This window comes from Manacus candei, unplaced genomic scaffold (genome assembly GCF_025592945.1).
Source record: "Manacus candei isolate 608988 ecotype Guabito, Panama unplaced genomic scaffold, ASM2559294v1 h1tg000136l, whole genome shotgun sequence".
Taxonomy (NCBI): Eukaryota; Metazoa; Chordata; class Aves; order Passeriformes; family Pipridae; genus Manacus; species Manacus candei.
In genome coordinates, this window is record NW_026138184.1 from 277957 (window position 1) to 299572 (window position 21616).

At 48.3% G+C, this 21616-nt stretch overlaps 1 protein-coding gene across 7 annotated transcripts in view; it reads right to left on the reverse strand.

Moving 5' to 3' along the window:
- The window catches only part of EIF4G3 (eukaryotic translation initiation factor 4 gamma 3), a 143312-nt gene that overhangs the window by 45132 nt on the left and 76564 nt on the right, over positions 1-21616 (reverse strand). For 5 of the 7 annotated variants that reach the window (XM_051771525.1, XM_051771522.1, XM_051771523.1 and 2 more), the window contains 5 exons: positions 17776-17955; positions 16698-16812; positions 12343-12443; positions 9579-9701; positions 4820-4928 (listed from right to left, as the gene is read on the reverse strand). In XM_051771525.1, coding sequence (XP_051627485.1) covers positions 4820-4928; positions 9579-9701; positions 12343-12443; positions 16698-16812; positions 17776-17955 — 628 coding nt within the window. The remainder of the gene's footprint in view (positions 1-4819; positions 4929-9578; positions 9702-12342; positions 12444-16697; positions 16813-17775; positions 17956-21616) is intronic. The other 2 variants (XM_051771526.1, XM_051771521.1) reach the window with 1 other exon arrangement.

Sequence of the window (21616 nt, forward strand, 5' to 3'; positions counted from 1 at the left end):
GATCCTGCAGGAACACTAAACTCCTTCAGGCCACTGTCACACCAGCAAAAATAATTCTGGAAAAGCCAGAGGCACAAACCCTACTCTTCAGATTAAGAAATCAAAGGCCACAACTGACCCTAAATCATCCAAATTCAGGCAGAACTGAAGAGGTTTGGCTTTTCTTGGGCTCTTCAGCTCTGCTGGATTTCCATTTGGGGCTTATTCAACAACTCAGCTGCAGGGAAAGGGTTTTTGAAGGCGAACAAAAGGATTTTTGAAGAAGAACCAAAGGGTTTTTGAAGGAGAACCCATCTGAAACTGCCTGGAGCATCGAGTCCCACCTTTAGGAATAGCTGGAGCAATAACAAGCTCTTCTTCCAGCTGTCAGCAGCACTACAGAGGACCAGGGCCAAAGCAGTAGTTTAGCAATTTAATGAGGCACCCAGGGAGAGGGCTTGGGAGGAGGAAAGAGATGGGAGAGAGTGTCCCAACAGCTGAGTTTGGTTCTGGAGGCTCCACAGAAGAAAAAGGACCCAGGAACTGGTTGAGAAAAGAAAACTTGTCACCTCTGCTTTCTGCAAGGTCCTTTGCAGGAACTCAGGGAGCATTCCTGGCATTCACAGCTTGCTATTAACAACTGCCTGGATATTCTCTCCCCGAGTCAAATGAGAATGCTCCAAAAAAAAAAGCATTTGAAGTGTCTAGAAAAACATTCTGAGAGATAAAACTCAGCAAAAATGCACAGCTGGGTTTGACACCAGTGGTTTAACTCACTGCCTTCAAACCACACCTTCTCTGGCCACAGCTCCAGGCTGTGTGTGCAACACTCCATCAGAAAAGTGATTTGAGGAGGGGGGATTTCAGAGAACAAAGGAACAGATTTGGCTAATGAGAAGCAAATCTGAACTTGAACCCCCATCCTGGAGAACAAACTTCCAAGTGCTGGAAAAGGATCACCCATCCCTGCCAAGTGTGACAGAGTCACGTGAAGTGACACAACTGGGGAGGGAAAACACAAATCAACGCGATTCATCCCGGCTGGATCAGATCCCTCTTCCTAAATATGCTGAGACCCTTCCTCATGTTATACTTAGACAGTATTTATGGGAGCTCCAGGCTGTGCAGGAGGAAAGATCAAGAGATATTTTTTTAAAATCTCCACATTAATATAAATTTTGCAGAATTATTCCTTGAGGGTCCTTTCACACACTCAGCAGACAGACCCTGCTGCCTTCCCCCTGGAAAAGCCAGGACTGGGCTGCTGGCTGGTCCCGGTGGCACAGACTGCCCAGAGCTGGGGATGAGGAAGATTTTACTGGATACAGGGATTCCTCTCTGCTCTGGGGTGTTGATCTGACAATAACTGTTGGGCTCGCTGCCATTTTTCCATCTTTTGTCCCGATGCAAACCCTCAGGAGGCAGCACCAGTGTCAGCAGAGGGGCTTTGGAGCTTCCCAAACTCCGGGATGGGACATTGGTCTGTTTTCCACAAACCCTGTTGTACATTCTGATACATTGCAGGGTTTGGAAAGAGGTTTAAAATGAGGATAATACTCCAAACACCCCCCGAAACTGTGCAAGTGCAGTAAAAGTGGGCAGCTCTGATCCCATGCAGTTCTATCCCACTGCAATTCCTGCACAGCCTGGCCTGCAGCCAGGTTCCACATGCCCAGCCTTTGGCTTGACCTGGATTCTCCAGCAGTATCCCTGCCTCCAGCAGCCTGGCTGGTATATCCACACCAGGGGCATCTATAGGAACAGCTTGCCCCTAAATAATGTGATTTTTCAAGGTATTACAGCAGTAATTCCTATACCTGGCCCAGTGGAACGTGACCCTGCTCATGGAAGCGAGCTGGAACGGGATGAACTTTAAGGTCCCTCCAACCCAAACCATTCTGGGATCCTGTGAAATGCCAAATGCTTGTCTTTTAAAGAAAAACGCAATGCAATGCCAAATCCAGCCTTGGGAATGACTTCAGCACCAAGCCAGCAGCAGATCCTGGCAGGGAGGGGTGGCACAGGCCGGGTCTGCCGGCACAGGACGCGGCTCCACGCCCGGCACGAGCCCGTGGGAAGGGGCCAAATGCTGCTCACAGTTACCAACAAGTGCACAACCACCACAGGGTACCACAAAATCAGAGTGAAACCTTGACACCAAACTCCAGTGGAGGTGAAGGAGTGCAGGAGGTGAAGGGCACAGGGGGGAATCTGATCCACAGCAGAGGGGACTTCAGGGAAACAACAGTGCTGGTTTTAATAAACACTTCAGTCACACATCTATCCATATCACTGGTTAGATTTGGGAAGCAAAACCAGCTCAACACCAAAGTGAAAAATCATTTTGATACCTTGGCATGTGTTTCTGGACAGCTGTGCTGCCCTCAAGTCACCAGCTCAGTTCAAATAATATTAATGGTGTCTATTAATTAATGTCTATGACTGACACCAACCCAGCACTGCTCTGCCCCCCCAGGCCCTGGCCCAATGCTCTGGGTGTTATTCCAGGGCTCTCCCTGCAGTGCTTACATAAATGTGCTCTTTAGCAATTTTTGGACTGGAACAAATGTTTGACTCTTTCTGGGATGGAACAGAGATAAACACAGGAAAGCTTGGCAGTGTTAAACCCCAGTCAAGTCCTGATCTATATTTAAACCAGCACTGTCAGAGCTCTGTAACTAAATAAACACTTAGTTCCAGTTTGCTCACAGTCCACAGAATCACAGAATATTCCGAGTTGGAAGGGACCTACAAGGATCATCGAGTCCAACTCTTGCCTAAGAAGGGATTAAGTTAAAGAGAGAGAAGAGGGAGAAGACCTGTTTGTTCCTGGAGATCCATGTTTTCTAACACAGAGGTGAAATACTGTGATGGAAAGTGCTGGATTTTCAGAGATAAAGAGTTCAAGAAGCTCCTGGTCCTGGTTTAGTAGTAGGTGGTCCTGTGAGGAGCAGGGAGTTGGACTTGAGGATCCTTACGGGTCCCTCCAGCTGGGGATGTTCTGGAATTCTGTGGCTTTACAGCTCAGCATCAGTTCTCTCCAGAGGGCATTTCAGTGCCTGCATCGTGTTCAGCAGTGCCACCAGCTCCGTGGAGCACTCAGAGGATGTCCCTGGCAGCCAGAGGGACTTGGGAATGTCGGCAGAGGGGACGTGGGCCGGGAGAGCAGCTGTGCCAGAGCTGGGCAGCAGCAGCAGCAGCAGCCTGTGAGCTGAGCCAGCACAGCCACAGTGGATCTGAGGGACACCAAACCCACCCACCCCCTCAGGTGACAGGGACAGTGAAGGTTTGCACCAAGATCCAGACAGAGCCACAGCCCCACTTCCAGGGGAGATGGGACCAGACCATCTCCCAAAGGTCCTTTCTCAGCTTCTTCCAACCCATTTCTAGACACTGCAGCAGTTCAGAGATGTCTCACTGGGGCCATAAAGGAGCAACATCTGCAGTCAGTGTTTGATTCTGAGCCACATCAGCCCAGGGATGCTGCCCTTGGCCCCCCAGCAGTGACCTGCTGCAGTTGGGATCGAGGGACATCACAGAGCTTGGTTTCCTCCCTTTTCTTCCTAGAGCTGTGCTGCTGTGGGGCTTTAGTTCTTCTCTCCCAGGTGACAAGTGATAGGACAAGAGAAAATGGCCTCAAGATGTGGTAGGGGAGGTTTGGATTGGATATCAGGGGAAATTCCTTCATGGAAAGGGTGGTCAGGCACTGGAAGGGGCTGCCCAGAGCAGAATCACCATCTCTGGAGGTGTTCAGAAACCTTGTGGATGTGGCACTTGGGGACGTGGGTTAGGGATGAACATGGCAGGGAATGGTTGGATTTGATGATCTTGGAGGACTTTTCCAACCTAAGCGATTCCATGATTCTAAATACTCTGAAATAAAAGGTCTCAGCAGGCTCAAAGTTTAAAGGCAACACTCAGGAGGAGAAGATGGAACTTCCCAACTTCCCTGCACAGGTGGCTGCAGGTGGAACCCTTGGAGGCTGTGACACCCTGGATAACCAGGAAGCAAGGAGTGGTGACAGCTCCATATCCCGACACCCAGCCCATTGACAGGAAGCTGGACACACATCAGGAATTAAGCTTTGAATGGCTACGAAATTCCAGTGTGGGAAGAGCCCTGGAATGTCCATTGGCTCTCCTGGGACACTCCTCTGAACAGTTTAAAAATATCTCCCTTCCAATGTATATCCCAGAATATCCTGGGCTGGAAGGGACCCACCAGGATCACCAGGTCCAACTACTGGCCCTGCACAAGACATCCCAAAATCCCACCCTGTTCCTGAGAGCACTGGCCAAGGGATGCTTTTTAAGAAACTTTTTCCATCTGTGCCATTTTACCAAAGTCAGCAAAATTTGCTCTGGGCTTTATGAACCACTTTGCACATTAATTTTTATTTTTTTTTAATTAAAATTGCCCACTCCTTCAGGACAGACACACGAGCGGCTCTGGGGGAGCCACATGATCCTCTGGTTCTGTGCCATTGCTATGGCTGATTATCCAAGTGATCCAAAGCCTCTCTGGCTAAAGCATTTCACTGAAAACACAGTGTTTTCTGGAGGATGGCACAGGGGTGAGAGGAGTTTCACCCTTCTACGTACTTTAAAACAACGTTTAGGACATAGAAGCTCAAAGACAATTATTTTTAACATTAGCAAATTCCAATTAATCCCCTTAGCAACACACTTCAGATGTTCCACTGGAGAGAGAGAGAAGTCCCTCCCCTCCTATTTCTGCTCCCTGTTTGTCTCCCTGCCAGAAACCTTCAAACTAAAACAAGAAAGGAGGGGAAAAATAAGCGACTAAAAATAATCAGGGAGGAAACCTCCCCGAACCAACCTTGCTTGGGGGCGGTGGCCGCAGTGCTGGGGGTGCTGGCAGAGAGGTGGGGGGTCTCCACGGCCCCAAATCCTGCAGGGCTGGGCTCGGGGACCTGGCTGGGCACCTGCTGGGGGGGAAGGACAAAGGGGTGAGAATGAGCCTGGGAACAGGAAAACACAGAGCAACAGGCAAGTGGGGAGGTGGGAGAGGGGGGGGATAAAGAGGAAAAACCAAAGGCAGCGAAAATAAAGAGGAAAGATGCACAGGTTGGTTGGATACGTTCAAAAAGTACATGGGAAGGGGAAGGAAAGGCAGAAAGGAAAAAAGAACAGCAAGGAAGAGACAGCACAGCACAGTTGTCGACACACTTGGTTCTCCCAACGTTTCTTCCAGGGGCAGCAGGAATGTCCCTCCATGTAGGACACACACCAGGGCTCCTGGATCTCTGTGATTTAAGTTTCCAGGGGCAGCAGGAATGTCCCTCCATGTAGGACACACACCAGGGCTCCTGGATCTCTGTGATTTAAGTTTCCAGGGGCAGCAGGAACTTTCCTCCATGTTTTTACGTTCCCTTTTGGGACTTGACTCCTTCCTCAACTGATCATTTATTTCAACCACCTCAGAGATTTCATGTCTATTTATTTCCTTTTCTCTGTATTTATCCACTGGTGATGTGTGTAGGAGTGTATGAACAGTGGACAGATGTCTCTCCCTGCACACACATCACTCATCAGCAGGAAAATCGCCCAGTTTTGGGGTGGTTGTATGAAAAAATCACCCACAACCAGCCTTGGGGGTGGGACCTGCAGGGCAACATGAGAATAAAACCAACTGGGCAGCAATTTAAGGCAGAGCAGGAGGAGCTGGTTCCCAAACAACATGGAGAGAGCCTGAGATTGTCTGTGTGGAAGAACAAAACTGCAGGACCAGCAAAGTATGAAGAAAGACTGAAGGAGCCCCAGCCTGTGGCAGAGAACACATATTTTAATTAACTCCCATCATTAATGGGCAAACACTTCACTTGTGTTCATGAAGGTTTGGTAAAATCCTTTTTATTTAATCTCAGAATTTAAGGAAGATTAAGTAACTGCCCCAACTCCCTCAACTTCAAAGGTGAGACACTTGTTTGAGTGAACACAAACAGGGCAAGGTAGCTACAAAATCCCCTTAATTACACACCAGGGACCAGGAAAAGAAGAAAATGGGGCTAAATCTCAATTTCCTAATCCCAGGTGGAAAGCCAGGCAGCTCCCTGCAGGTGTCAGCTCTCACCCAGCTCCGCACCCAAAAACTCCTCTAACATCGACAAGAAAAGGGATTTTTTAAACAATCCAAACCCATCAGAATGCTCAAGACATGGGTGTCTAATTCCTGCTTTCACACAGGCTCTCAGAAATCCAAGAAAAACTTATTTCCCTATGCAAAGAAACTCTCTGTCAACCTGCTTCTCTTCTTTTTCCCTCCCATTTCCAGCTGTTCCAGCTGTTTCACCTCCACAGAGCAGGGTAACAATGGAATTATCTTCAAGGCACTGATTTTTACCATTTCAGGGGGATTGGGAAAAAGCACATCTGGAAAAATAAGAACCAAAATCTCAATAGGGGTGAAGGGTTGAAGTTTTCTTTGGGATTGCTCCTCTTCCAGGAACGAGCCTGATCGGTCAGCTGGAGAATGGATGAAGAACTGCAGCCCAACCTCCAGCTGAAGGAAAGGGGCCAAGGAAAACCCAGCTTTACAAAGGAGCAGGTTCAAAGAACATTTTTCCCCTTGCCCTCAGCAGATCAGGACTTTCATTTTATAGGAAATGTATGGATGAAATCCACGGGGAAAAGGAAAAGGTGACAAGAACCCCATGAATGAAAGCAGACCAGTGAAGAAGAAACTGTGAGCCCAGAAACTTTGTGGGTCAGGAACTGTATTTCCTTAAGAAATGTGGGAAACACTCATCTATTTTGTGGGAATGGTCGTGCAAATGAATAAGTGGTGCTTCTGCACTGAGCCTTGCAGCTGCAAAATGGAGCATTTAGAGACTTTCTAGGAAAAAGTCCCATTGAAAATCACTCCGTGATTTATGAGGCTCCAAGGGTTGGCTCTGGGTTCTTCCACCCCACCAGAGACCCAGCAAACACAAGGTCTGACAAACTCATTGAGACCTGGGAGAGGTTTGCCAGGAAAGTAAGAGCATTTACTCTTTAAAAAGTGATTTTCTGTGGAAGTCAGTGCTGAGGAAACACTATAATCAGATCCTGGTCCTGGGTTTTCTTCACTTTCCCAGCAAAAAACACAGTGTGGAAAGTAAGTGTTCTGCTAGAAATGGACAGATAATATCTCCACGGCCCTCCAGCTTCTTTTGCATGAACTTTAAAGCACTTTCATTGCTAAAAAGTAATTAAAACCCACTGTTGGAGCACTGGGAAACTCCATCTAAAGCACTTCTCAGTCAGTGATGCTGAACACGGAGCAGGAGCTGCAAAAAGCACAGAAATGGCTCAAAGCACAGGGCTCATCTTGGCAGCAAAGCTCATTTTCTGGACAATTCCAAGAATTTTTTGCTATTCAGCACTTAATCTATTGAGAGAAGAAGGTGCTTCAGGCTTGTGTTAGTGAAGCTTCAGGTTTTACTGAAGTCAAAAAAAAAGAGTTTTGAGTTTAAAAAATCAAAAAATAATTTGAATTTAAATGGAATATGGAACATTTGGAAACCTATTTTTATTATAAAAGCGTTTCTTTTACAAATACAGGGGACAGAGAGTGGTCTACAGCAGTGCCTTCCTGCACTTCTTGAGGAAGTTTCTTCCCCTGTGCTTGGAACATTTAAATAGGAATGTGATTCCAGGATCACATAAAGAAGCTTTATTAGAATTTAGTGTCATTCTAAAATCTCACTGGACTGGGAGTCACGTTGATTAGATGAGGAGGGGATGCCTTGCCAAGCCCTGAGGTTGTACATTCACATCCTGAGGGTTCAACCAGATGAAATCCCACCAAGCCCCTCAGGGGCAGGGGGTGGAACAAACCACAGCAGCTCTTCCAGGAGCTGCCCATAAACCATGAGCATCTCTATAGTTATGGCTGAGTACTGAAAATTCCCTGATTTGAGCCTGTTCAAAACAGGAACACCCACACTGCTGCAATTCAGCCCCTGAGCACAGTTATTAAGGCTCTATTTAATTTCATCCAAGATATTAAACGTGCTCCCAAGACTTGATTTAGAGAAGCTGTTGGGACAATAACTTGGAATTTTCCTGGCTTAAGTGGGCTTAAATTTTCAGTTATGTTACACTAATGAACTTTTTCTAGGGAGCCCAATTTCAGAGCTCTTCTGTGATTACCAAGAGTGGTTCCAAGCACCTCATCAGAAGGAAGGCTGGATATTAAACAAAGGAGTATTTGCATACCTTGGAGGAGGTGATTGGACATCACTGCTGTGCTCTGCATACAAATTACAGCCCGTCAAAATTCAGGCTTGTTAACCTCCTCTTGAAACACATTTATTTCCTTCTGGTTGACTTAATTGTAGTGTCTTAAAATAGATTTCAGAATGTAAGAAGTGCCTGGATTCGCTGCACCGGGCAGGAAGACCATGGGAAGCCTGGCTGGTTCCAGCTCTGCCCACTTCCAATGGGGAAAGTCGTTTAGCAGGAAGAAATGGGAAGAAGATCTTCCTGGGATTCCAATGTTTGACACCTACAGTGCCTCCTCTTATGGAAGGAAGTTTAATGGGTGCTGCCCACGATGGAGGAGGAGAAAGCAGGTGACAAAGCACAAGGTGGTGCCTTCAGGTGACAAAAGGATTTGACTGAGCCTGGGAATGACTGAAATCCAGAACTATCCCACTGGCCTCATGAGGGGAGATCTGCAGGCCAGGCTCTTGCTGCACCTCAGTTACACCTTCCTGGAATCTCAAGCTCCCACTCCAGCACAACCTCCAGGCAAGGTCGTGCCTCTGCCTCAGCACAGTCAGCAGGAAATGACTCACACGTGGAGGGGAAAGGAAGGTTTCAGCTCAAAATAGGCTGTTTCACCTAAAAAGTTGGCAAAACTGGTGACATCCAACAGGGAAGAACATGGAAGAAGAAGAAATCACACCCCAGCTCCAGCCAGGCTCTGACCCACAACCCCCCCATCACCTGGAGAACCTTCATGGCTTCTGCTCAGGCCCCCAGGCAGAGACTTGAAGGGGTCAGACTCAAAGGTGTGTGACAAGAAGGGATTTAGGAGCTATGGAGAACGTCAGCTTGGGATATTTATGATTTTTCCCATATCAGAAAAATGAGTTTTTAAGTTTGAACACAGAGAGGCCAAACGTGACAGATTTATCACAGTTCTTTGAGAAAATTCCCAAGTCCTGCTCCTTCTGGTGACTCTAAACCAGCACCACTGAGGCAGAAAGTCTTTAGTTTGGACAGAGATGCAACTGAGGGTGTATAATCAATCACATGTGTGACATGGACTTTCCCCAGGTGCACAGGACTAGTAGAAAAACATCTCATTTCTCACAGATATTCTGGCTCCTCCTTTAACACTGAAACTCTTCACAAGCTCTGAAATCTGCTGCTGATCCACAGGGAGGGGGGATTGCAGCAGCACTGCAGCTCCACACTGACGAGCTGCAGGTGGTAAAAACGACCAAATTTGGGAAAAAACAACAATCCTTGGAGAACATGGATAGTTTAGGAGAATGCAGGTGCTGGAAGCTCAAGGAATTGGGATTGACACAGCAAAGCAGAGCAGAGCAGAGCAGAGCAGAGGCCCCGGGAGGAGGAACCTTCGCTACCTGAGGCGGAGTCGGGGTGGAGGTGGGTCTGACGATGGGGGGGGTGGGGTTCCTGCTGCCCCCTCCAGACATGATTTCTTCTGTTATGTCTTTGCCTCCCTGGTTTGGATCCCGGATTCGGATCTGTGGGATTGAACACAGAAATGATTCAAACAAGACCCCTGGAGAGCAGCGTGGGCAGGACACGCTCCCAGCACACCCCAAGCACCGGCGCTGGGCTGAGCTGGGGCTCAGCACGAGCACTGGGATGGGGATTCTTTCCATAACTTGAAATGCATGGCATGTCATCCCTTCATCTCCAAACCTCAATTAATCAAAACCTAATTTAATCATCAACCACAGCAGGTGGGGCTAAAATACGTGCCCCTTGTAATCCAAATGTGGTCTCTGCTGGGACGGGAGTCTCTGCAACTTAGAGGATTTGGGGGACAGTTCAGGTACTGAGCTGAACTTGCCAGGCAGTGAAAAGGGCAAGAATATAAAAAAGGCTGTGTTTTACCCTAATGTGAAACTCTGTGATTTTGCCAACCCAGCTGCTGGGAAAGGGGGGAAAACAAATCAATCATTGCACCAAAACAGAGGGAATCAAACAAAAACACTGAGAGGAGGAAAGGGAAACTGCAAGAACAAACAAAAGTCCTATAAAACTCAGCAGCATTTAGGAAACAAGTGGGTTTTTGTGAGTCTCTTCACAGCCCCAAAATGGGAAGAAAAGATATTTTCCAAAATAAACCACTCCAGAACACACTTGCTGAACCCTCAATGACACTTGAGCCAATCCACATCCCTGGACACGGGGAAGAGCCAAACTGTCTGGGATAATGTGAAACAGAGCTTTCCATCTTCAATAGGAATTGGAGAGTCTGATAAACCTGAAGCCAGAGCTGCTGTGACCGCCCACCTTCTCCACAGCTCTTGGCTGAACTCTCAGTAATTCCATGCAGAAATCCAAGCAAACAACTCCAAGCAAACCAAGAGACACCAGAACCCTTCCCTCTGGAAACCACCATGCTCCTCATAATCCCCCCATGGCAGGGGCTGGAACTGGATGGGTTTCAAGGTCCCTTTCAGCCCAAACCCTTCTGGGATTCCATGATATAAAACCAAACTGCAGAAGGGGTTTGTGGTTCATCACATTCAGTACCGTGGGGTGGCTGCTCCACTCTGGGTTATGAAGACACAAATGCACATATGGCACTCAGGATGTTTGGCTTCTCTTATTTTTGATGAGGTTTTCCTGCTAAAACATTTAATTAACCACAGCAACAAGGACTTGAGAGTTGGCATAAATTCCTGCCCTCTCCTCCCCCGATATGGAGTCAGTGCCACTAAAACAAGCTTTCCCTGCCTGGAAGTTACTTAAATACTCACCTAATGGTGGATGTGGGGGTGGGTACACCAATACATTTAATTTTTCTTTAATTTCCCTCATTTCTTCAGTTGCAACACCAATTAGCAAACTGAAATAGCGCATTCAGAGAGAAGCATCTCGGGCATTTAAAATCCCTTTTCTGCCTCAAAGAACTCGGCTCTGCTGGCACAGAACTGCCTTAATCCCAGCTGAGCGTGTCTGATCAGCTCTGTATTTCAATGGCATCAGGGATCTGGGCATGTCGTGTTTGGGATGCTGAAAAGAGACTCCTGGGGACTGAAGAGGTGACTAAAGAGCTGCAGCCCCTGTGCTGAGGGCAGCCCCAAAAAAGGCCTTTCCTGGGAGCCCAGCTCAGCTCTCCCAGTCTCCTGAATCACCTCAGATCACCTTCAAACCTCCAAAGATACAAATATTCTGCATTTTGAGACATGCCCATGTCCCTTTTTATATTTCCTCCCTCCCTCCAGGAAAGAGTTCTTTTAACATTTCCAAACCACTCTCACACACAGACTGGTGTAATTTCCTTTTCAAACTTTACAAATTATTCATTCACCAGTTCAAGTCCACCTCCATCTTCTGTTTAAACCTTACATTCTCCCTATGTACCTTTACTGTTCCCCACCATCCACCTGCAGACGGGTTTAAATTCCATTAATCTGTCTCTCTCCAATTCCCACCAGTGAATTAGAAAGAGTGGGAATGTGCTCTCCAAACCCCTTCCATAATGTGCTCAGGTTCTTCCGAGCCTGCAAATACATCCACAACTTACTGGTTTTCTACCTTTTCCAAGGCATAATATTCAATAATTTTTTTTTTCTGTCATTTTGAACCAATTCCCAACATTCTCCCAAGCTGAGCTGAGTTTGCTCATTCCCACCTGGCTCTTTGGGAATACCCTCAGCAGCAGCACAGGCAGGAGAGGATCCCAAGCTTTGAGGGAGATGCTGCTGCTTTCACTGATGTTTATTTAAAAAACAGCAAAAATCTTTTCCTTTCTGACTGGCTGAGATGTCCCAAACTCAGAGCAGAGGGTCCCCGTGGAATAATGGAAAATAAGGCCCAAGTTCAGCACTGTGCAATGTTTGATGACACTTGGCTGTGACAGGTAAGGTGTAACCTCTCTGGGAATTGTAGTATCCTGGAATGGCTTGGGCTGGAAGAGACCTTAAAGCTCACCTTGTTCCATGGGCAGGGACACCTTCTACTAGCCCAGGCTGCCCCAAGCCTTGGACACTTGGACACTTCCAGGGATGGGGCAGCCATAGCTTCTCCAGACAACCTGTGCCAGGGCCTCCAGTGAAGATAAAGCTCAGTTTTAAGCTTAAGAAGGGTATTAATTTCCTTCCACCTTCCAATCCCCCAAGGAATGTGTCCCTCAGGGCCATCACTCACCGTTTTCTTCTCCCTCTTGGCGGGTGGTGGCTGCTGCTGCTGCGTAGGCACAATGATGGGCGCGGACTGGTACACGGGCTGGCTGGGGTAGAACGGTGTTCCTGGGGAGAAACAGGGATGCAACAAGAGGGAGAAGCTCAGTCTGGCTGTTAATGAACTAAAACCAAGCACAAGAGGTAAAACTGGCCACGGGCTCCTCCCTTCCTCCAAACCCCAGAACTTCTAACAACGATCTGGGTTTGCTCTCCCTCACTTCACTCAACAGAAGCTGCTCCTTCATCAAGGCAAGAGATTAATTTTTATTTAATTATTAAAATTATTTAATTATTAAAAATAATTTAATTATTAAACCTCAACCAATTAATTAAATTTATTTATTTAATTATTTCACTATAGAATTTTTAATTTCCATGGCAAAAAGGTGCATCCATTCCTGAGGGCCTGTGGACACCACCAAGACACTAAAAGACCATCCTTGGAGTCCCCTGACTGACAAACAGGTGAGTTTGTTGCTGCTTTATCATTTTTTTTGCCTTCGTAGAGAAATTCAGTCAGACCAACACAAACAATTTGCAAGGTCAACTGAAGCCTGTTTCGAAGCATAATCAGAAAATATAATTACAAACAATGTTCTTCTCATGCTGCAGCTCACGACAAGCACGACCGTGGTGATTAGTGCAGAATTTCACTGTGGTGCTGCTCACACTGGAACAGCCAATATGGTTCATTATGGTTTCCTTTATGGAATGATGTTGGCTCAATAACTGAGTGCTTCAAAAACGTGCCAGACATCAGGGTGGCAGAGCAGAGCTGCCTTCTGCCCACGGATCCGGTGTCAGGGGAATGTGTGAGGTGCTGCTGGGTTTTTTTCCCTTCTAGGCATGGATATTGGATGGACTGACTGCTTGCACTTGCCCCTGGAGCAATCTGATTTATTCATACCTGATCATTCTTCAGCTGAACTAACCTTTAAATGGGAATGAAACCTGGATTGTGCCTGTAACCCAACCAGGGGTCACTGCGATCTCAGGCAAAGGGTGAAACCCAAGAAAGAGCTCAGCCCTGCACAGTCTGATTTGAGACTTCAAAGGATGGATTCCCCCAGCTGAGAGCTGAAAGCACCAGCTCTGGGCAGGCTCCCTGCCTGCAGCCTCCCTGCCTGCAGCCTCCCAGGGGGAGCATTGTCCTGCCAGCGCAGAGCCCTGTGTGGTACAAGGTGCTCCAAGTGTTCAGTCTGGGCTGGGCTCAGTGACTCAAAAGACACTTCATTTTGAGTGTCAGGGTCGGGCAGCAGGAGCTCAGATCAGGCCTCAGGGCACAGAAGTGCCCACCAGCACCTCTCCAGCCTGGGAACTGAGAACTGCTGCCCAGAGAAGCTGTGGCTGCCCCATCCCTGGGAGTGTCCAAGGCCAGGATGGATGGGGCTTGGAGTAACCTGGGCTACAGAAGGTAGGTGTCTGTGGCAGGGGGTGGAATGGGATGAGCTTTAAGGTCCCTCCCAACCCAAACCATTCTGGGATTCTATGAACTCTCCTCTATCTCTCCTTAAAAACAGTGATGAACCTCAAACTCTTCCCAGTAACACTCTGGTGGAGCTGCCCAGTGTCCAAGCAGAGGGGGCCAGGTGAGGGGACAGGAGCCAGCCTGGGAGTCCTGGAATGTGGGAATTACCTTCATTTCTACAGACCCCCTGTAATGTGATCCCTGACAGAGAGGCAGCTCCTCAGGGAAGGACTCTTCCTTTATGAAAAATACTTAAAAAACCCAAATCCTGCAAAGCAAGAGTGAACTTCTGGGAGGAAACAGCTTCTACTGCAACAAGTCAAGTGCCTGTGTCAGTGCCACACTCTCTGCTCTCCTGCCTTTTCATCACTTCCAGTTCTACAGCACCGAAGTTTTATTTTCCCTCCTTCCCACTGATCATTTCAAGGTCTTTCCCAACGCTGTAGGAAACTCCCTGACATCAGAGAATGATAAATTGCAAAACTGAGCTATAAAAATGCACTGTCCATCCTCACAAGTTTTGCTTTCATCACCTTCTTCGGGTCCTGCCATGATTTTGATATCCAGCAGCCACACTGGCTACAAATCCTGTGGTTTATGGGAAAAGGCACTGCCAGCAGCTTTATCCATGCCTGGATTGTAGATTTAGTTGTTCCCCAAGCCTGGCAGCTCCTGGTGAGAGACTGAGCATTCCCAGTCCCTCCAAATAGCAAGGACGGAACAGGAGGGAAAGATGGATGAGCACAGGCAAAGCTGCATCATCCCCTTCCTCAGCTAAACCTTCCCTGCCTGGTAAACTCTGCAGGATGGAGGGCTCCAGCTTCACCCACTGATGCTCCACAGACACAGCCACCTAAGAACAAGCTGGGACTGAAAGATTCCAAGTTTCTGTGCAAGAAAACAGGCGCTTCCAGGAGAGGAAAGCAGCCAGAAAGGAACCTTTTCCTAATTACAAGAGTGAAGACCAAGCAAGTCTAAGCAGGAAGTAGGAAAGCAGAGCTGTAACAGCAGAAAAAAATGAGGAATACTGGGCAATTTCCTCATTTAAGGGATCAGGTTTGAAGAACCATTGCAATGTTCCTTCTGGTTTTTTTCTAGGATAAACAACCAGGAAGCAGCTGCCTCGTAATTACCCTCCCTCCTTCTACTCTGAAATTGCAGAACCATGTTTGAAGGGTTCAGAGCAACCTTTCAGCATAGTCCCATGAGCTCCACACACACCAAATAAAGAACAGAAAGAAGGAAAATACTAAAAAAGATTTCCAAATGATATACAAGGAAGCAAGTGGGGCTTTGCTCCCCTTCCAAAGGCATCTGTGTGTGTGAAGAGCAAACCTGCAGCTCTGCCAAGGGTGCAGGGCTGTCACTGTTCAGCCTGGAAGGGAATGAGTCACCCCAAGGCTCTGGAATTCCAACACTACAGCCCATGGGAAGCTGACAGTACCTCTGCCCCCAACAGGTCACAGAATGTGATGGGCAGGTAGCAATGAGAGAACAAAATGCCTCAAAATTGATATCGAGAGGTGAAAACCCTTCAAAAATCAACCCACACGAAGGGGTGATGAATGCAGTCATCCTGGGGGCCTTTCAGATGTTGCCATAAATGAGCAAGGGAAGAACTGATGGACATGAGTGCAAGACTCCTAATTCTGCATCTCAAACACAGCTTGCAGGAGCTGGTCTGACTGAACCATCCAAACACAGATCCCATGGAAAGCCTCCCAGGGGGCTGTGAGGTCAGGAGGACAGGGACTGTACACAGCAACATGCTGGGAATTGTTAAGAAAAGACCTCACTGCTTTTCTGTAAGAGGTGATTGCCAAGAGAAGAGGTGGGGAAGGACAGTCACCCACTGGGTTTGCAAACTGGGACCCAGGGGAGAGGAGCTGGGAGGCCCTGGAGGACTCAAGGACCAGGAGACATGGACAGAAAGGATCCCCAGCCCTGGACATGCAGCCCTGGAATGTTTAATTGAAGCTTTGAACCTCAGGACCTGGGACAGTCACAGAATCATGGAATATCCTGAGCTGGAAGGCACCACCAAGGATCATCCAGTCCAACTCCTGGCCCTGCACAGACACCCCAACAATCCTCCCCTGTGTCCCAGAGGATAATCCAAACCCTCCTGGAGCTCTGGCAGCCTTGGGGCTGTGCCCACTGCCCTGGGGAGCCTGGGCAGTGCCCAACCAGCCTCTGGGGGAAGAACCTTTTCCTGAGATGCAACCTGACCCTCCCTGACACAGCTTCAATCCAGTCAAACACCCTGAACACATGTACATATGATGAGCATATCTATGACAAATCTCCCAACCTTTTTGCTTTGGAAAAGGCAACACCAGGAGTCGCCCCCAAAAGGGCCAAATTTCAGCCTGTGCAGGAGCTACAGACTCTTCCACTGCACTAAACTGATCTTTGCAGCATAAAACCAGGGAACAAACCCCATGGCTTGCTCTCACCCCTCAGTAAACACTGAACAAGGAACACAGGGATAAGAAAGTCAGTTGCTGTATTCCTGGGAGCAGACCCAGGGCACGGCTCAGTGGAAACCAGGGCTGCCAGATGTACCCACAATACCTTAATAAATAACAATGATTGAGCAGGGACTAAGAAACAGCCACCATTCCTGGTCCCATGTGATCCTGGGCAGCCTTTCTTGAGGCACTCACACAAACAATGCTCTGGGAGTGGGGATTTTTCAGGAGTGAATAATCAGGGCTGTGACACCACCAAATTTAGCATCTATTTGAAGTTCAAACAAATGCTAATCCAGCTTGTTATTATAAATCTGCAGCTTGACAACAGAAAAACACACCCAGGGAAGATTCTGTAAGAAGTCTCCAAGCAGAACTTACCATAGGCATTGGGGAACTCTCCAGGACCTGGGCCTGGATAAAAGGGTCCCGGTCCCGGCGGCTGCACAGGGTATTGCTGGGGGGGCCCGACGTATGGGGGGCCACTGTGACGATACTGGGGGGACAAAAACCACCATCAGTTCACACAGGAGCACACAGAACCTGTAATGGAGCCCCCCAACCACCAGGGATCTGATTGTCAAACCAGGTAATTACAGAGAAAGGCAATCATTAAGGCTGGAAAAGCCCTCCACGATCATCGAGTCCAACCATTCCCTCCTCACCACATTCACCCCTTAAACATGTCCCCAAGTGCCACATCCACACAGCTTTTGAACATTTCCAGGGTTGGTGACTCCACCACTGCCCTGGGCAGCCCATTCCAATGCCTGACCACCCTTTCCATGAAGGAATTTTCCCCAATATCCAATGTAAACCTCCCCAAATGTTACTATCAGAAAAGTAATCAGAGCTAAGGCAAAGACAAGGCAGGGAGGACTCAAGAGCTGAGGCAGAACAGAGTCACCTCCCTGATTTCACTAACACTGTTTAATGAGGCCCAAGGTTTTAGAGTGACTGTAGATCTATTAAGTCAAATTAGATACATTTAAAGCACAAATATTTTCCAAGAGCTTGGTTTCCCATTGTTTTTGACTCCTACAGTTTCCATGCACAGAACAAATACTTCATCCAGAGAAAGGACAGAGGTTGAACCACAGAATCACAGAATCATGGAACCACTAAGGTTGGAAAAGGCCTCTAAACCACCAAGTCCAACGTTCCCCCAGTACTGCCAGGGCCACCACTAAACCATGTCCTCAAGTGCCACATCCACATGTTTCCTGAACACCTCCAGGGACAATGACTCCACCACTGCCCAGGACAGCCTGTTCCCGTGCCTGCCCACCTTTTCCATGAAGGAATTTTTCCTAATATCTAATCTAGACCCCCCCTTGGCACATGAGGCCAAATACAGAACTACCAGCTTGGTTCCACAGACTCCTGGCATGTCCTCAGACAGCCCAGATGGAGCAGAGGTGGCTCTGCAGCTCCTCAGGTGCCTGGCTGATGGATTTACCTGTGGGATACAGTACTGGGGGCCCTGAGGCATCGGGTAGGGCATTGGCAGGTGGTTCACCATCATGATGTGCTGGTTGGTTTGGTACACGGCAGTCGGGGTCTGTGCTCCGGGACGGATGGAGGGGCTGCTGTTCTGGATGGTGGCTCTTGGAGGCTGGATCTGAGGCCTCTGAAAAAACTAGGATAGGGAAGGGAGAGAGGAGAGAAAACAAAGAACCGGTCAGACTTTCTGGGAAAGGATTAGAAATACAATATTATAATTATAAGACTAGTTTCCAAGGGTTGCCATGCCTTCAGAAAGCTGCAGGACAGTCTGGGTTTATCTGTGAACAGCAGGGTTTTCTATTTTACAAAGTAAAAAAAGGCAAGAAATGTTACAAACTAATAATTATTACTTTGTAGCTATCAAATTTTACAGCTCAACTTTCAGAGCGAATGTTGGAAAAAGGAGTTTGTCTCCTTTGTTTTTAAAAGGTGGGTTGGCTGCTAAAAAACCCACCTTTGTAAATACTCCAGGGAAATAAAAGATCAAGGTAACTATTCCAATGTACCTCCAGAAGAGCTGAAAGGCTGGAATTTCACAATGGACAGAGGCACCTCGTGCCTTTCCTTTACACTCATTGAGCCGGGCGACTCGTCCTGCCCTGTTTTCCAAAGGGTGGCAACTCGTCCCAGGGTGGCACCAAACTCTTCTACCCCGTTGGGATGAAGTGATGCCCCAGGTGGATGGACCAGGTCCAGGGAACCAAGCAAGCCCCTGGCACACGCTCCGGCCTCGGCCCTGGCGCGGGAGAGGCACCGGAACGCCGGGACGGAGCATTGGCGGGGCTGGAGCACCTGGCTCTGGAGAGGCTTTGGAATCTCGGCAGTCAGGAGGTAAGAAATGCATTCACTGACGGAGGAATGGTACAGGTGAGACACTTATGCCATGCAGAACCAGGAGTTGGAGTTACCTGTATAGGTCTGAATCCTCCCTTCAATAACGAAGCAAGAAAGCAGCAGGAAACAGAAAGAAAGCCAATGGAACAGCTTACAGATCAACAGGAAGGAACAGGATCAACATGCACCCTAATGCACACAATTCCAGTCACCTCCTGCCCTGCTCTCACCCCTTGCACCAACTGCCAGGAAAAGTGGTACCGAGGACTCTCAGGATCCCACAAGGTCAGAAACTTTTACACCTCCATACAAAACTTGTCCGGAAAAGTTTAAAAAACAAAAGGAAAAAACCAAGCAAACCATGACTGACTGCAGGAGATGTGACACTACAGAAAGACTTTGTGTTAGCTCTGTTCCTAAAACATCAAATATTTCTCCTGTCTGGTCTCTTCCAGTGATACAGAGGGAGCAGATAAAGCAGAAATCCTGGCTCCAAGCATGGATTTCTCTCCATTTCTGCACCAAGACTGGGAGGGTAAGAAATGCCACATATTTTAACTGCTTAGAAAAAAAATAATGATAATAATTAGGCCAGCACACGTCACACCAAACCCTGCTGGCTGCTGTGTAGTGATGGGAACAGTCTGGGAGCAACTGTGTGAGGAGGGGTGAGAAGAGAAGAGAGGGGTGACCACTGAGGAATGAGGGAATGAGCTGGGATTATCCACTTTGGGTTTGGGAAGGATGAGGGAGGATGGAAGGAAGCTGTGATGCCTCTATCTTTGCCATGACAATGAGCTTAAAGTGGTCATTCTGGTGCTGCTGAAGACTTTATAACAGTTGAGCTGTTCCCCACAGCAAATGATTTCTCCAGGAAAGCCATGGATGACTCCATCTCAGAAATCCAGACACTGTTAAGAGGAGCTCAATGATTTTATGTCCAGCCCTGTTAATCTGGATGGAGAACTGTCCCCAGCACACTGTGACCTGAACCAGGAGAAGGCAACTGTTTGGGGAGAAAAGTTTGGAATGAAGGTGCAGAAAGAAAACCAGAAGAGCATCACCCTGCCACGGTCCTGCTCCAGCCACGCTGGGGCTGTGAGATGGGGGAAACTACCCAAGTGTCACAGGAACCAGGGGCAGGTGCTGAATTTATGGTGAGAATCACCAGAGTCTGCAATTTTTTAATATCCAAACCCACAAAAAATGTGCAAAAGTCTTTCTCATTCCACTGCAAATCGCTGACTGATGATTATTTATAACCTGTTGGCAGCAGAAGTCTCACCAAGGTGGTGGGAAATTCCACAGCCCCCACAGGGTCGTGTTTCTGCAGAGTGAAAATGGGCTGGAGGCTGAAGCAAGACATGGCAACAGCAGCTCCATCCACAGGGCAGCACAAGAAAAGCCATGGGGAGACTCCAGCAGTGCCAGCCAGACATGAGCCTAAACCTGCTCCTCGAGTTCCTGCCGTGCCTACGGAACCTGCTCCCACCTGAGGGAAACCTGAGGGAGAACTCCCAGCACCAGGAACGCCCTGGAGATGGAAAGCTGATCATTTCCATCCCTGGCAACTGGTCCCTAAAGGCTCACAAGGGGAGTCCTGCTGGGGGGACACACTGGAAGCTTGATCTCACAGGACACGAGCTGGGGCTGTTCCCCACTGGAGCAGAAGGGATGGGACTTGTGCTCTGAAATGGGGGTGTGAGGCACAGCCCTGCTCTCCCACGAGCACTGAACACCCCCAGGGCAGTGCTGGGCTGTTCCACAGCAGCAGGAGGATCTCTGACAAGGAAACTGTGTTAAAAACCCTCTCAGGAGCCCCCTACACAGCCCACACCAGCACAGAGCCGGCTCGGCTCCAGAGATGGAGAAAAAAGGAGAATTCCATCCCTGGCAGACAAGCAAGAGGAACAGCAGATCTGTTATTCCAAACAAGACCATCAGAAGCTTTTGGAAGCACCAAAGCTGAGACCTGTCTGACAAAGTTTAATGACTTGTAGCTACTCCACTTGCAGTATAAAACCAGGATTCTCGAGGAAATGGGGTACCGGAGCACGGAGCATCTGAGCCGGGGGGGGGGTTGACTGTTCTAAACCACTATCACCTGGCTGGCAAACTGGTTTATGCTCCATCCTCGTCCCTGTCCCTCCAGAGCTCAGCCAGCAATATTCATGCTTAGAAATGTTTTGCTATTCTGACTTGATCTACCAAAAAATCCATCTTGCACAGTCAAAGTGCCCTGCACAGACACCTCCAGGTAACGCTAACGATCCGCAGAGGAGAACACCAGGACATGAAAATCTGACAGATCTGGACTCTATTTCTTCTAGGAAGTGCAGGATTTGGAGTGGAGCACACACAGGACCCCCTCAGGACCAGGGTGAACCACAGCAAGGCTTCTAAGAGAAACTCTGTGTTACACCAGCCCTTCCTTGACTCCTGCCTTCAAAGATAAAGCCCTGCTACATCTAATGATGGTCAAATTGTGGTTGTTCAGCAACCAGTGCAGACCTGGGTTGTGCCCTCGAGTCATGTCCCATCCCTTACCTGTCCAAGTCAGAGAGGGAGGGAGTTCTTGGATCACCTTGGAGTCATTACTACTGGGCAATGTTGTCTTAACTTCCCCCAGGGTTGCTGCCCTGATCCCTCACAGAGGAGCAGAAGCAAACCCCTCTGACATTCCCTTCAGTGGCTCCTCCTCCAGCCTGCTCATTTAATGAGCTCTCATCAGCCCAGCACATCCTTCACCTCCCTGCTCAAGGAAGCTCTGACAAATCCAAAAGCAGAACTGCACACAGGCTCCAGACAGGGTTTCTGCAGTGCTTCCCAAAACTCCTTAACTGGAAATAACTTCAGTGGTGTATCTGGAGGCTGCACTGCTGACGTGGTTTCAGCCAATGAGCTCCCACCTTATGGAATAAACCCTTCTCCTTGGCACTATGTGCCATGCTGGATGTCAC